Source organism: Porites lutea, chromosome 3, assembly GCF_958299795.1.
Source record: "Porites lutea chromosome 3, jaPorLute2.1, whole genome shotgun sequence".
Lineage (NCBI taxonomy): Eukaryota > Metazoa > Cnidaria > Anthozoa > Scleractinia > Poritidae > Porites > Porites lutea.
In genome coordinates, this window is record NC_133203.1 from 7,113,776 (window position 1) to 7,129,714 (window position 15,939).

Sequence of the window (15,939 nt, forward strand, 5' to 3'; positions counted from 1 at the left end):
TTAATTTAGCATTTTTTTGGTTATTTTTTTCTGATAACCATATGACTAGGTGGCTAGGTAATTTTAAGTTAAGCACCTGGGTTACTATCAGACTGTATATGCTCCACACTATTATTTTATAACTTTGAGGAGAATTTTTTTTACCAATGAGGAGAATTTGTTTCATCTGTAACTGTTTTACTGTTACTTAGTGATTGTTTCCTATTATTCTGATTGCAAAGTGTTATTTTCTGTATGAAACCCCCTCCAGCCATTTTCAGGGGGGAGGGGTAGAGGGCTTATATTAAACTGGTGAGGCAACCCTTAAAAAATATTCATTTTATTCTACAAAAAAGGTATTATTGAAAACATACTTAATTGACTAGGTTATGTAGACATGTTACCAATGAAAGTTGCAAATGCTATTACTGAGTTGTTTAAAACTTTATTTTCCAAAGTTCTCTTGTACAGGATAAGTCTACACGCGCAAAAATATAAAAAGGTTTAAGCAATGCTGAGACTGTTATTGTTTCAGCAATGTACACTGTTCACAGCTGTGATATATTATTATGCCTATATGTTGTGTATAGCACTTATTGTTACTGGATTTATTTTGTCTTGACATGTGTGGTTCCAGAATATATCCATACCACCACCAAGAGAGGAAGAAAGAGGTGGAAAGGGAGGGGGGTGGGTGGGGTGGGGTGGGGTGGTTGTGTTTCAATCATTAGCCTCCCCAACCCTCTGAATTGTCCTCAAACAGCCCTCTAAAATCCCCCTCCAGAGATTCCAAACTTCCTGGAATATTCCTATCTTTTAGTTCAGTGAAAAATATGCTAGCATGTAGTGTATCGTCTGGATTTAAATTTTTGCATTAGCCTTGGGTTTTTGTAACCCCTACTTTAAACAACCAGGACCTGAAAACTTTTCCCATGAATCACCCTCTCCCCCCTAGCACTTCCTTGGCCCCAGGTTCCCCAACCACCTAGAATTTCCAGTCTCTTTTATGAGGGAGGTATGGACTTTTTCCGAAACCACAAAATGAAGGGTGTCCTTTCACTTTGATTAACTCTTAACAACCTTGTGTTTTCCATGGCATTCCACTGTTCACTGACAATGAAGCACAGCCTAATGATTTTCCTAATTCTTGTGCTGTGTCATCTAAATTCTGTTTGCACTGCAAAAGCGTCATGGAGAGATTTCCATTGGAGGTCAAAAGTTAATCAAACACTTCACAAAGGTGGGCTACATACATTTCATGAAGGAATTCACAACCTTTTCCTGATTCTTGCTTCTTTTATGACATGCGTTCTAAAACAACAATCACATTTGCCTCTCCTGTTCATACACAAAGTGTCCTCCATATTTCTGTGCATTGCTTGTTCATCCGTGATGAAGAGATAGTCGAAACATGTCATTTAGGACAAAGTAGCTGTTCATATCTTTTCTAAAAAGCTGAAATGTTTGACTGAAGCTATGTGGAGGGTCATTATCCGTCTGTGAAAAAAAAAAAAACAAAACAAAACAAAACAAAAAAGAGCAACAGGTTGATAAGCAACTCTGAGCCGTTTCATTTGTCCCAAGGGGGGTACTCTGAATTTCAAGTGACAGGGATGATCGGAATGTTTTGGGTGGGACAATTTGGCAGGTATTTTTGGGGTATTCAAAACAATCTGAAGATTTGTGGTAGTGCTCGTGCATATCCCGGCCAATAAAGAACAACCAAACCTGTTTTGCTTCCTGGAAATTTTTAAGTTTTGGAAATTCAGCATGGGATTTTTTTGGGGGTTAATTTTAGGTCCAGGGATTTTTTTTTGGTTTTGATTTCTGCCCCCATTCGATCATCCTTGTCACTTGAAATCCAGAGTATCCCCCTGGTTTTTCAGAATAGTTCAAAATGGCTCAATAAAGAAACAGAAATAAAATATTGTTCACGCACAAAAAATATTTTTACCTTAGCTATGAGTTTTGAAGGTTCTTACACAGAGGATGAGCAAAATTTTCCTAGGCAAAATAATCTAATTTTACAGCAAATGGGGTCTGGTGTAGACAAGATAGTGAATTTCAAGGACTTTTCAAGACCTAATAAAGAAATCAAGTACTTTTCAAGGACCTTAACCGAATTCAAGGACTTTTCAAGATGACTACCAAAATTCAAGACCTTTTCAAGATTGTATTAACCATGACTTAGTACTGGGCACTGACCAAGTAAGATTTAAAAGTTACTTGCCCAGCAAGAAAATCTATTCGTCCTGGATTACCGGAAGGGGCTTGTTTCGAGCCTCTTTAGTACAGGTTAGTAACGTCATATATTTGATCAAGTCAGAAACTGAAAATGATTCAAATTTAGGCAAATGACATGACTGAAAATGATTCATATTAAGGCACATGACATGACTGATGACGTTTTATCAGGTAACTTAGCTAGGTGAAACAAATTTCTTGTTTGTGGTAACAATGTAACAGTGTAGCTGGAGGCAAAGGATTTTAATCCTGAGAGAGCCAGGAATTTTAGGAGAGGACTTGAAAAAAATTATAAAGATATCAGAAGATGTTCTGAAGAGTTGCAAAGTTCTCAAGAAATTATTAATTTTTGCTCCATAAGGAGTTTCTAAAATCATAGATACTAGGAAAATTATGATCATTCATATAATTATACTTTTTTCTTGAATGAATTCATTTGTGTCATTTTCTTGTTAGATTAAAGTTTCAAAACTGATATATAGCACATTCTTGTGATTGCTCCAATGTTTTCTACCAAGGTGAGAAATTTCCATGCAAGCATGAGCTGGCATTAGTGGTCATGAGATTACAGTTTGGAGACTCACTCTTAAAGCATAATACTGGGTTCAACTTATGCCCTTTTGTCGACTTCCCAATCTCTTCTCTTCGCTCCAAAAGGCAACTGCTCTACACTTGGGAATCATGCCTTTGCTCATGCTGCACCTGTTTTATGGAACTTTCTGCCATCAACTATTAGAACTAGTAGCAGCTTTGCAATTTTTAAAGAAGCAAATTCAAAAATTTCTTTTTAGGAAAGCTTTCATTTTGTTGGAATAGTTCTGAAAGTTTAGCACTTTTGAATATTTTAATTCTAATTTAAAGTAGAGAACTTTAGAATCGTTTTTTTAGATTTAAGTATTTTTTAATTGTAAAGTAATGTACAGTACTTTTGAATATTGTTTATACATGTTGTATTAGCGCTATACAAATTCATTAAATTATTATTATTATACTCTCTTGAGCTCTTGAAATTCCATGATTTTTCCACATCCTTTTATAGTTTTACCATACATTGTCCTTGCTTTGACACCTGCAGTACTTAATATGCCACACAAAACATTATTCTAATTATAATCCATGATTTTTTCAGGATGGGCAATTTAATTCCCAAACTATCCAGGCCTGGAAAAAGAAATTGCTAAATTTCATGACTTTCCAGGTTTTCCTGACTCCTACTTGAATCCTGATAAGAATTGGCAGAAACTGACCTACAGATCATATTTCTAAAACCATAAAACTCCCTAAAAACAACAGGGGCTGTACACACATAACTGTTCAGTACCTTAAGTTGCCCAACCACAAAAACTAAAACACCGTTTTCCCCACTTGGCTGGCAATCCACTGTGGTAATAATATGTTGAACCACTTTGAATGGTAATTCCTGGAAAAAAAATAAAATGCAGCTGTATCAGTGAGGCGGGGACAAGGGACTTAACAGCAAAAACATGTTTTGTTTGATGGTTAAGGGCTGTAACAACTGTGTAAAGTACCTTAAAAAAACTACCAGTAAGAAAAAGCAAAAGATTGCAGCCTTAAAAGGGCTGTGTCACGTCAGTCCAGTTCATTTTGTTTCATTTTGCCAATTACTCGCCCTCAACTGCTATGGAACTTAAAGTAAGCAAAGAAATTACATGTAAATGACAAAATCAGAGATCCGAGACAACCAAAAAAATTATGTCTCCTGAGCAATTTTTGAAGTTGCTAGCAGCAGGGACCAACTTTGAAAAACTGTTAGGCTGAACAGTTTTCAAAAACCCTAATTTCAATCCGTTTCAATCTTCTTCAGTTTTGCCCATCTGTGGCATCTGTTGTTTCTGTTATGTTGTTTTAACCTTCCTTTAAAGTTTTAAGCAGTTATTTTTATGTTTCTTTTAATTTAACGGGCATTTTGTAATTTCCTAATTTGGCTAAATTTCGTGACACACCTCCTTTAATTCAGCTATTACACACAATACACTTACATTAAACAATATTGCCATAAAGACAAATTATACTTACTCACGTAATGCAAACAGAGAGAGAGAGAGAGCTTACAAGTTAGTAAGAAAAGTATGCATGACACCTTTACAGAGATGCCAACCTCTGGAGACCCCCCCCCCAAAAAAAAAAAATTGACCCAGCCCCCAATGGGAATGACTTAGGACATTATTATGACGTCTTACATGATGTACATACTGTCAAAATTCGAAATTATCGTTTTGATGCTAGAAATTATCTTTGTCAAATATGACAAAATACGTGCAAAAATACCCAGAAACCATACTGTGAATAAGAAAAATCAAGTTTTGAGCTAAAAATGGGCTAAAGAGTCTGTTTTATTTTTTACTAAGTATTCAATACTTATAGTGGACGTAAAAAGTCGGAGATTTATGCACCAAAGTGGGAGAGCGGGAGACAAGGCAAAAAAGCGTAAGTCTCCCACCAAAAGCGGGAGAGTTGGCATCACTGCCTTTATAGAGTGAATACATGACACCTTACAATAACCAGTATGTCACTTACATACAATATATAGAATTACACCAAAACTAACAATAACCCAAATCTAACATAATAATTATTAATATGGAATCAATAATATTATAAAAAATTCATTGGTTATGCAAATAAGTGAAAAATTAGAAGTTTTAACAACATATTATAAAACACAGAAGAAAAAGTAGACCATTTTGTTCTTTATACTACTACATGAGAAATTTCTGCAATTTGATTGGCTTAGAGCAGTGGTATTTCAGCTTAATTTGAAATACCTACATGTGAAAATTACAAACCTTTTGTGGGTAGTAGTGTAAACAAATAATAGCATGATTTGTACGTGATATTTGGCATAAATACAACTGGTGATATTTCAAAATTGTCTCAAATTTCACTCGCCTATCGGCTCGTGAAATTACGTATAACAATTTTGAAATATCACTCATGGTATTTATGCCAAATATCCTACAAATCATGCTATTACCTATACAAATTCCTTTTCACAGCCGGACATACATGAAATGCATTTTTCTACTCTAATCGTGTCATGAACAAGCGAGACAAATTTGTTAAAGATGCTTAAAGCTTTACTGTTAAGAGCATTTACACCGTACATAAAGGAAATACTTTCCTATTATGACTAAATGATTGACGACCAAACAGAATGTAGAATCTTGATTAATAATGCCAAACACAATTTCGTTTTTTGAGAGAGATATTCTTGAGTTTACCATGCACGAGGCCCAGTCTAGAAACTCTTTTCACAGCAAAGTGGCTTGCGTGCATTCAGTGAAAAGATGTGCAATGGTGTGATCTATTGGACAGGCTTCTTTTCTCATTTTAAATAATAAACTTTTAGTGCACAGGATATGGTGGATAGTCTTGTCCTGAAACATTGATAGCTTCACTTCTCTAGTAATGCCTCAAAGGGCAATAGATACACCTTACTCATGCCCTCTTTTAGGTACCATGATTTAAGATTCTTTTCTTACAAGTAGGCGGAGGCGTTGGCTGCAGAGATGGCAACATAGTGTAAATTTTTTGCAGGTTATTTCATCCATTATTATTTGTGATGTAGAGCTTTGTTCACAGATGCTATTAAGCAGAAGGTATGGGGTTGACAAGGCCAAAGTATTGTCAGAAGTTGCATCTTACACTGAATTTGTTATGAAAAGAATCAAACGACGCAAGGCAGTTTTGCTGTGTGTCAAGAGGTCTTTAATTTTGAGAATTCCTGCATGGCCCCACAGTGGGTAGTATATTGATTTCTTATCAGATGTAATAGATTTATTATTCCAGACAATCTGTTCAAGGACGTTATTTTTACTCTTTAGGTTAGAAGCTATCAAGTCTTGCCAACACGTGATTATTTTGCGATAAAAAACAGGAAGGTGCTTGCTTAGATTTAGTTGGGCAATTTCGTGGTTATTGAAAAGCTCTTGTCCTCCAACACTGGCAATGAGGGACTTTAGAATGTACAGTCAACTCTCTCTAAGACGGACACCTTTGGGACCGGCAGTAAGTGTCTGTCTTAGGGAGGTGTCCATCTTATAGAAAGTCAAATAAAGGGAGCAAAGAAAGGTAGGGACCAACTCTAAGTGTCTGTTTTACAGAGGTGTCTGTCTTATAGAGGTGTCTGTTAAGAGAGAGTCGACTGTACTTCCACGGAGCGCTTGAGTTTGAGCAAAGTTGCTTGACCCAATTTAATTTTAAAGCATGGTTAAATAGAGAAAAGTCTTTCATCTCTAAACCTTCCTCTTGCCTTGTTTTATTGAGCATTCAGAATTTTATCTTAGGTGGTTTGTGGTTCCATATAAAAGCTAATACTATTTTGTTTACTTTGTAAACTGTGATGCAACAATCCAACACCAGCATGGTAGAATATTTTCCCTGCTTTGGTGCTTACTATACTACAAGCAAAAGTGCTCGGCTGGGCAACTGGTAATCTTTCTCTCTCACCTGATGGCTCATTAACTGTACTAAACATGACTCAAGATTGACCAAGATTCCAGACATCAGTCTTAGCCAGACTACAGTCTCAGTTTTATGGAGATTAAACATGATCAGGAATGACGTCTCCTCTATTCTAGTGGCAAACAAAGTTTCAAAAAACTCACACAGTTGAATGCCTGTGGTTGTTCCACTGCCTTCATCCTCTCACCCTGTAATCTCTCGTTTTTTGTTTGACTTTGGTTCACAGCCGTTTATCTTTTACATCATGAACCAAAAACAAAAAAACACCTCCTTTACAGGCTATTTGAAATAGTGCCAAAACATGAAATAACCAAAATAAAACTCACTGTGATCTTTTTCACGATGGCCTGAGTTCCTTGGAACTGTTGACCCTCAAAAGTTAGCATGGACACATCCGTCTTTAAAAGGAAGACAAACACATCTGCATTATCATGGGAAAACAGCAGCGGTAGCCCAGCAACAGTAGCCCAGACTCCTCAATCAAATGAATTCCAGTCATATGAGAAGGATGTCTGGAGGATTTTTCATTGAGAAGCACTAGACCCATGGGACTTTGTCTTGTAAACTTTCGAACCCCTGGGGGAAATTGTTAACTGTGTTCTACCCATTTTACAATACCCCTGGTTGGCCCGGGGTTGTAGGGGATCCTACCCCTGGGGGAAGCTGATGACATGTGCATAGCATGATTATAACCCGGGGGGGGGGGGGTGGGCACTCCCTTATTTGGCCTATATGGGTATGTGCTGCTGACAAGGTCTTGAGTCTTAAACAGGGTATATAATTTCACTATTGAGCATCTTGAAGAGGGTGTCTTTTTAGACCCAAAGCCTTAACTCTTTGACTCCTGAGAGCGTTTTTAAGGCACTTCCAAATGAGGTGTACATTTTGTCCCAAAAAAGGCTCCGAAAGGCTCCATATTTTGTCAAATGACACTTTATGTTGCTTATATGAGGTAGTTTATTGTATGATTCAATGTCAGTCAGTTTTCCACCCTTTTGGGCTAATGTTTTGGCAATATTTCCTCATTGTGCTAATGATAACCTTTAAAAATGGCACCAGACACAAATGGGGTTGATCGAACTATATTCGCAGCACCAGATTTTAGCGATGATTCAGGTTAGGTGAAGATTAGTCCTATTAAAGGTCAAATGAACCCAAAAATTGAAATATTTTCTTTTGTCGCTTTACCTTCACCAAACACTAAAAAGGAACATCCTAAGTGAGATTTGGGTAAAGATTTTTTTCCCAAGCCTTTATAGAAAGATAAAAGATCAAAATCCGAGCATTTCCGAAGACTTCACGAAAATGTTTCTGAAATGGCCGCGTGATAGACTGGAGACTATGTGACGTCAATGTTGGTCTTTCAGGGTAGAAAAACGTTCTGCGCAAGCTTCTGTGAATCCCTTATTGCCCGTGTTTGTTTGTCTCATTCTGTGAGAGTTGTGACTGAGACTGAATGAAATACACGAGGTGCGAATGTTTGCTCCTTGTAAAGGCTTTTTTTTGGTTTTTGTTGTTGTTGTTTTTTTATCGTCACTTCAAAATCACTTCGGATTCATAACTGTAATGCTAATGCTTGCGAGTGAACAAACTTGGACGCTTAAAACTTCCTCGGAACTATAGAAGGCTAGCAAGCTTATTGGAGAAGAACAGACTATTTCGATCCCTTTTCTGTTGCTCAAGTAATAATAGTCAGATTTTTTTTTTCTTTTTTCATTTTTTATTACGTAGTTTTGTTTCCTTTCTGTTTACAAATTTTCCTTTTCACTCGCTGTGAAGTAGCTGAGAACGACAACTGCCGGCAGTGACTTCAAAACAATTGACTCTTTGCCCGTAAATAATTGCTGGAGCTGGATTTGACTGAAGCAAGCAAAACAAACCCTTAGGTGCAGTTTTCTGTACTTTCTAATTATTCACTTTGCTGAGTTTAATTTGCTTGAATGAAGACCCTCGCATGGACCAGTTTTTAAAAATAGCTAAATGATGAATCATGGCTTGGGTGCGAAGCTTGCAACTGATCTTTTGCTTTTAAGAGATCTTTAGGCAGGTTATTTCGCACAGAAAATTCACTTCTTCATTGTCAGCGGGTATAAGAGCCTTAAGCCTTATGTTTTTTTAATGGAAATTTGTTGTTTTGCAACCTTCTTGAAGCTTTTTTTAGTTCACTTAAGCTGAATTTTATGCATGATGGAATTGTTCTTTGCCTGTCGCCTCTCTTTGCGAGCTTAAAGTGGCGTCTACAGTCCTTAAAGTGACCTCAGTCGGTAATTAAATCATATACATAACTGGAAAGAAGTTTTCGCAATAATGTAACTTCAACTTTGTTTGAAGGAAATCTTACTTGGTTTTTGACAGGTGTTATGCATGTTCAAGTTGACAACACAAAGCAAACTTTATCTGTGCGAAACGATCAAGTTTGAAAAACTGTACTGGTTGCTTTGAAACCGATTTTGGGGAAGATTTTACTAGATAAAGATTAACTCTTTTTCTGACCACATATCAACGCCAAAACTTCTACATTGAGGATTTTGTTTATATTTTAGTGTTCTGCGAAGCACTAGTGTCCTATCGAGCGTGGGTTTTAAAATATCAGCTCAAGTGCGACAAAGTTCAATGACTTCAACACATTGTGGGCAAGCGCGAATTCCTTTGGGCAAATCACTATACAAAGATATTTTGTTTTTGTGTCCACAGTGGAGCTCTGGACCTTATATATCCAGAAACTTCCTTAAAGGAACAAATTTTGTGAATACAGATCTTGAAAAAAATTGGACCTATGCAAGCACATTTCCAGTACAGCGCAAGGAAATTAATGCTGTCATTAAAGTCCGTTTTACTATGATGTATTCTTCGAGAAAATTAAATAATAAGGTTATAACCACAGCATGCAACTTTTGAAGACAAATTGCTTGTTCTTTCTAGGTTTATGGCCGCACAAACCACCACAATTTCTGCGCCAAGTCGACTCGAAAAAACACTGTTTTGAATTTCCCGCTTTTTTCACCTGACCAACATTGACGTCACAAGCTGTTTTTACTGACAATTTTTCCGACCGCTCTATGAAGATAAGGGCCAAAAAATAACAATTTTTAATTACGAATATCTTGGAGATGCTTGCTTCAATTGAGCTGAAACTTCATAGTATGTTTATTAGGTTCATATTAAACACATTTCACTGGAATTGAACTAAAATAAAAAATGTCGAATTTTTGGTTCATTTGACCTTTAAATGGATGAAGATACTGGCAACAGAGCTCGAGCATGTAGATACATGGTGTGGTGGTCAAGAAAATAGCTAAGAAAGAGAGCAAGCGGGCGTTTCGGTGGCCACAAGATGTACAGTGTCAACTGTAAGAGACTGCTAAAGGCAAACAGCTCTCCAAACAAACGTTAAGTTAATACATACTGTAAAATTCCAAAAATAAGCCCCGGGGCTTATATTTTTCAAAGGCCCTTTTTGAGGGGCTTATTTTTGGAGGGGCTTATGTTCGGAGGGGCTTGGGCTAGCCTTATAGTTGGAAGGAAATTTATCGTTTTTGCTTTGTTTTACTTTGTATTTGAGGGCAATTTCCAAGTACAAGCCCCCCCGGGGGGCTTATATTTGGAGGGGCAATTTAACAGAGGGTTTTTTGCGTTACGAGTTTGGGGTGTTATATTTGGAGGGGCTTATACATGGAGGGGCTTATTTTCGGAATTTTACTGTATATATGTATATTTTGAAACCCTGATATGTCTACTTTCTAAATTTGTACGACTATAGGTACTTTTACCTCAAAGGGAACTTTTGAGATGTTATTTAGTGTATGTATGTCAAAACTGAAGCAGTATGACAGAAAAACTCAGGAGTCAAAGGGTTAAAGAGGGTTTGAAATTTTTTGGCGGTCTGTGGTCTACACGTGTAATGTTTTTAAAAATAATCTAATTTTGTTCTGTCAGTAATCTCAAAAAGATCTTTTTGTATGTGACTCCAAAACAAATTAAATAAATATATAATATATTTTTTCCCCATTTTGTAATGTATTTTATACTATCTAAAAAGAAGATACAGTCTAACCTCTCCTTACAGACACCTCTATAATAAGGACACCTCTTTATTACGGACAGTTTGTTTGGTCCCAGAAATGGCAAAAATCATACATTCCCTACCTCTATAATATGGACACCTCTGTAAAGCGGACAATTGGTTCTGTCCCTTCGGTGTCCAAATTAAAACAAGGCTCGAAATTAAAAAAATCCTCAGGTCGCCTTTTGGCGACCAACTGGAGAAATATAGTCGCCAGATGAAAATTTTTAGTCGCCAGTTTGTATAATGTAAATGACGCAACTCAAAGTCAGGGCTTCTGATATTTCGCGCCGTCGCAGAGCCGTGAAATTCACAAAAACACGCAAAATACCACGAAACGCGGTAGAAATCTTATCAAATACATGTCTGTACAACATAATTGAAATTTTTCTCAGCTATTGGGGCTATTTACTTGCCGTAAACTTGTAAATTTATCGTCCAGAAACTCCGAAACTACCAGGCGTCGATTATGCTGCAAAAAACTGGGCACTAGCCATGATGTTAAAGGCTTTGCCATTGGTTCAGTTCTGGAGCGTATTGTTGTTGAAAGAGCAAATGATCACCTCTGTTAGAAAAACATTAAAAATGCTGGTCTGGTCAGCGCAAAACCGATCGACCCCTAACCAAGTTTTCCCTGAAAAATAAACACAAAATCGGCCTTTTTTGACCAATTGATTTTCGGCTAAGTTTGCCCCGAAAATTCCTGTGAAATCAGTCGATTTTTCAGCAAATTTGCCCCTACAAGTCCCGCGAAATTTGACTTGATCCATCAGATTTCAAAATATCGTGGATAGGAGTCGGTATAAATTTGGAGGTAAACTGGCCTTGTTTATGCGATTTGGCACATTTTTTATGATGAAAGAAAACCAGGATAAGATGAAATGTTTGTTTTAACTTTTACTCTTTTAATTTAAATCTAAATCATAGAGAAATCTGGTTGCCACTTTGGCGTCTAAACTAGATTTTTAAGTCGCCAAGGAGAAAATGTTAGTCGCATTGGCGACCGTATCATTTGCAATTTCGAGCCCTGTAAAGAGGTTTGACTGTATCTCCTTAAACAGGGCATTTAGGCTGCAGTCTTAACAGGGTTATGAAAAACAGTCTGTTGTCTTAAGCAGGGAAGAAAAATGAACAGATTTTGTCTTAAACAGGGTCAGAGGTTGGAGACCTTGGCGGCTCACCTACACCCAAAGTACCCTCTCCACCTCCCCCCGAGGGAATTATAACACTGAAGATCAACATAGCATATGGACTTAAAACTTCAAAAGACAGCTGTTTCGGTAAACCCAAACACTTAAAGCTGCGTTACAGATATACAGAAACCTGATAAACACTATATTTTTATGGCATTCCAAATAAGAAACAAGCTTGAGACTTAACCTCACAGTAAGCTTCAACTCTATGTTCAAACAGAATAGGGAAAAACTCACGTATAAGGCCGCTAAACCTGCCCGGTTTGAGTCGAACATTCCATAGTAAGCTTTCACAAATTCCTGTCCTACTTTCTCAAAATGCGGATTCATGTTGCAGTTGTTTTAGTGGCAAAAAACGGGTTTAAATCCGCCGAAAGGCTCACCCAGCCTTCTAAGTTCCTTCCAAGTAGGCTGAACTCGTCTCCAGGGCTGCTCGCTTGCCTCCTGCTACTTCATTTAAGTCAGGTAGTCGCGTCTCCCCCTGCGCTGTAGAGACCCTGTTATTTGTTTCTTTGCTTTTTTTATTGCGGAGCAAGGGATACTGGAAAGGAAGAGATAAGAAATTTATAAGTAATTAGATAGAGGTTAAAAATAAATAATAAATAAATAAAATTACACACTAAAATTTTTAAGAGGGCTTAAGGGCTCTCTGATCCATGGGGTCTTTATAACCGGAAGAAAAAGTGCTTCGAAGAAAACTATGGCGGGTAGAAGTGCTGATAAAAATACGCTTTGCATATACTTTTTAAAAAAAAAAATTAAGTTTCAAAACGTCATAATAAATCGAGTTCAGAGGAATGCACACAATTGGAGCCAGAGGAGGCGTATGTCCTAAGGTGGGGTGGGGGAGGGGGGGGGGGGCTTATGATCGGATATTTTGGTTTTCACATGACGTCACTAAAACTATCGATCCTACCGAGGTTTTACTTTCACGATGTATTAGAGCAGCTGAAAACTAATTATCTTCAAAATTTTCGCTTCAAAAGGGTTCTTGGTTTTGTGATAGAGTACGCTTGAATTTCTAAGCTTTTGCGTGACGCGGCATTTACATGACGGCCAAGAGAGCTGTCGTGTAAGTGAAAAAAATGACTTATTTCAGGAAATTTTGCTATCTAAACAGTTCATGTATTAGAAAAAGTATTACTTTAATGTTTATGAGTTCCTCGAAGAATAAATTCACACATCTCTGGAGCAAAACTCCGTAACAGATGTGTGTGTTGGTTTCCGTCCGCCATGTTGGAGCTCATCCGGATGAGCTCCAGCATGGCGTCTCCATACAAATCTCTATAAATTTGGGTAAAACATTTCTTCCGATATCTCGTGAATGAAATATTCCTGTGACCTGAATCTTGGCGACGGTCTTTGCATATTTACCTCCTTTCACTTTCCAGATTCTGGACTTTTGATTTTTAGTTTCATCTATTTTGAATGGCGTGACACTGAAAACCAGCTAGCCCGAATGGGCTCCGAGTCAATAGCCCATGAGGCCTTCGGCTACTATCCCTGAGGAAAAATGGGGGACTTCTCGTAGTCTACTGGATCAGTAAAATCTTGAGTACCCAATTTTAAACTTAAAACAGTAAATTAATCCTTACAGCGGCGGGAGTGATAGAAAAAAATAAAGAAAGAAAACAAAAATGAAGTGGTGAAGACAAACGACGTTTTCCCATACTCGATCAGAGATGATACCAGTTTCTTTTTCGCTTTTATCTTATGTTATTTTATTTATTTTGTAATTATATATTATTTATATTATTATTATTATTATTATTATTAATTTATTTTTTATTTTAAATGTTTTAATTTTTTTAATGTTCCGGGATGTTCCAGAATGTTCCATGTTCCAGGTTTTATCGACGGCGTAGGGGGGGGGGGGGGGGGAGGGGGGTAGAGAGGACGAATGAACAGACTAGACCACAAAAAGAAAAAAAAAAAACAGCCATAGCCAAACCCTTACAAGACGACAAATAAAATAAGTGGGAGGAACGAGTTTTTGAAAACGTTTTCTCCCTCTCTCTCTTTTTGCTCCGCTTCCCATTTCGTGCCTCTCTCTTCCTTACCTAAACGCCTCGAACAGGCTCCTATGGCTGATTAGGTAAGCTCAGGTCCGCTCTAAAGGGTCAAAATGCCTGATTTAGCAACAGAGCGGGAACGTCAGTTGACGACGGCGCGCGCAAATCAAACAACTCGCTTGACCAGTGGCAGGGCGGCAAAAGGGGCACTGGAAGTTGAGTTTAGTCCTTTCCGCGCGCTTTCCCGTCTTCAAATGACGTTCCCATTCTGTTGTTAAATCAGCCTATATCGGCAAGACGACAGTGACAAACCCTTGAGTGATGCCGGACCTCACAGTTGTGGGCCACACCGTCGTTAATTAATGCAAAATATATAAACGGCAAACTGATCCTAACAGGAAAGCGATGAAGAAGTAAAAAAATAATATGGTAAAACAATGATATTTCAACAAATTTACCCGCGATATTTCGGTTTCCAAAACAAACCTTCAGGGGACTAAGGAAGAAATTTGGTCAACATGCTGAACAATTTCGTACCCAGATCTCCACAAGAGATCTGTCACTAGCTTAAGTGAAGGTCAGCTAACAAACACCTATTAAAAAATTGAGGACGATTTTTTTATTTCTCCGCATATTAAATTCCTATTTGGTTTATTAAAATTATTTACAATTCTTCTTCATTTTCCACTGTACATTATAACATACTCGTTAATACCAACTTATCCTTAACATTTTAGTGAGACTAATAACAAGAGTCAACAAAATCACACTAAAAGTTTAAGTACATGTCTAAAATTAAAATAAAATATCTCTATATTTCTCGTTGTACACAGTAAATTTCATATTTCCCCCTATACGAGCTGTAAAGCTCTTCTCATTTTCTCAGATGAATTTTGGCCCTTGTCAAGTCTGCATCGTTAAAATAAATTGTTATTTCAGTCATTTTTCTCAATAAATTTAGGCAAATGACAGTAACCTTTTTTTAGTTCCACCTCAAGGTGTAACACATTTTACCAAGGCTTGCAAATTAAAACCACTTTCTACAGCGTAATAAATTAAAAAGCATCAGAGAAAAGTACAGTCAAACCCATTTTACGAACACCCGCTTAATACGGACGCGGACAGATTGCTTTTTCCCTGGGGAAAAAAAGCCCCCCGGGGGGGGAAGAAAGCCCGTACATTTTCTCTAAATGCAACCCACTTAATACGGTCACTTTCTATGACGCCCTCAATGTCTGTTTTAACGGAGTTTGACTGTACTGTTCAGTAAATTTCACTTCAATAACAATATGCAAGAATTTTCCCCCAAACGCGAAACTCTGCTTTGAATCACCATGTACAGCATAATGAACAGGAGCAACGGAAATTGCTTTTTTTTTAGTACGCAAAAGTCATAAAATATCTATTTAAAAGACCCGCTTCACCTAAAGTAACCTCTAACATTTCAGTCAACAGAGGCGGAGTGATGCCAAAGCCATCTGTTTTCGGAGGTATATACGAGGTGTCGTTTTGAAGGCGAAAGATTTTCAGTCCCCATCAATTCACTAATCGGGATATGTAATGAATATAAAAAGGCGTTCCTGCGAGTAACGAGTAACGTTTTTTCTATTTTCTTTGCCTCTTGAGGGCTCTTCCATATTTCAAAAATGTAAATGTATTAACAGGTGAAATAAAAGATTGTTGTTGTTAACCGTTCAAACTGAATCGTTGCCAGAATTTGCTCAGTTGAAGAGCGCTGTCAAAAGATTCTGTTCCGAAATTGCCTTTATTTTGTGGGTGGGGCAGGGGGAAGGCCGGGGAGAAAAAGTTCAGCCTGCGAAATGCAGACGTAAACTAAAGCCGAAAAAACCGGATGCCCTCGCAGGCTAGAAAAAGTTACGTTTTCAAATGTATATGGATTAGTGTACAAAATTGGGAAATAAGATTGTTTTCGTTAGCTAAACGTTCCCCAGCTGCTGGTGCA

At 37.5% G+C, this 15,939-nt stretch overlaps 1 protein-coding gene across 1 annotated transcript; it reads right to left on the minus strand.

The window, feature by feature from the left end:
- Window positions 1-408: 408 nt before the first annotated feature.
- Window positions 409-12,387, minus strand: LOC140930318 (uncharacterized). The gene is made up of 4 exons (XM_073380002.1): window positions 12,202-12,387; window positions 7,035-7,106; window positions 3,545-3,643; window positions 409-1,476 (listed from the first exon to the last, which is right to left on the minus strand). Exons 1-4 carry the CDS (start codon window positions 12,292-12,294, stop codon window positions 1,363-1,365), a joined length of 378 nt encoding a protein of 125 aa, XP_073236103.1. The 5' UTR covers window positions 12,295-12,387; the 3' UTR covers window positions 409-1,362.
- Between the last annotated feature and the right edge of the window lie 3,552 nt (window positions 12,388-15,939).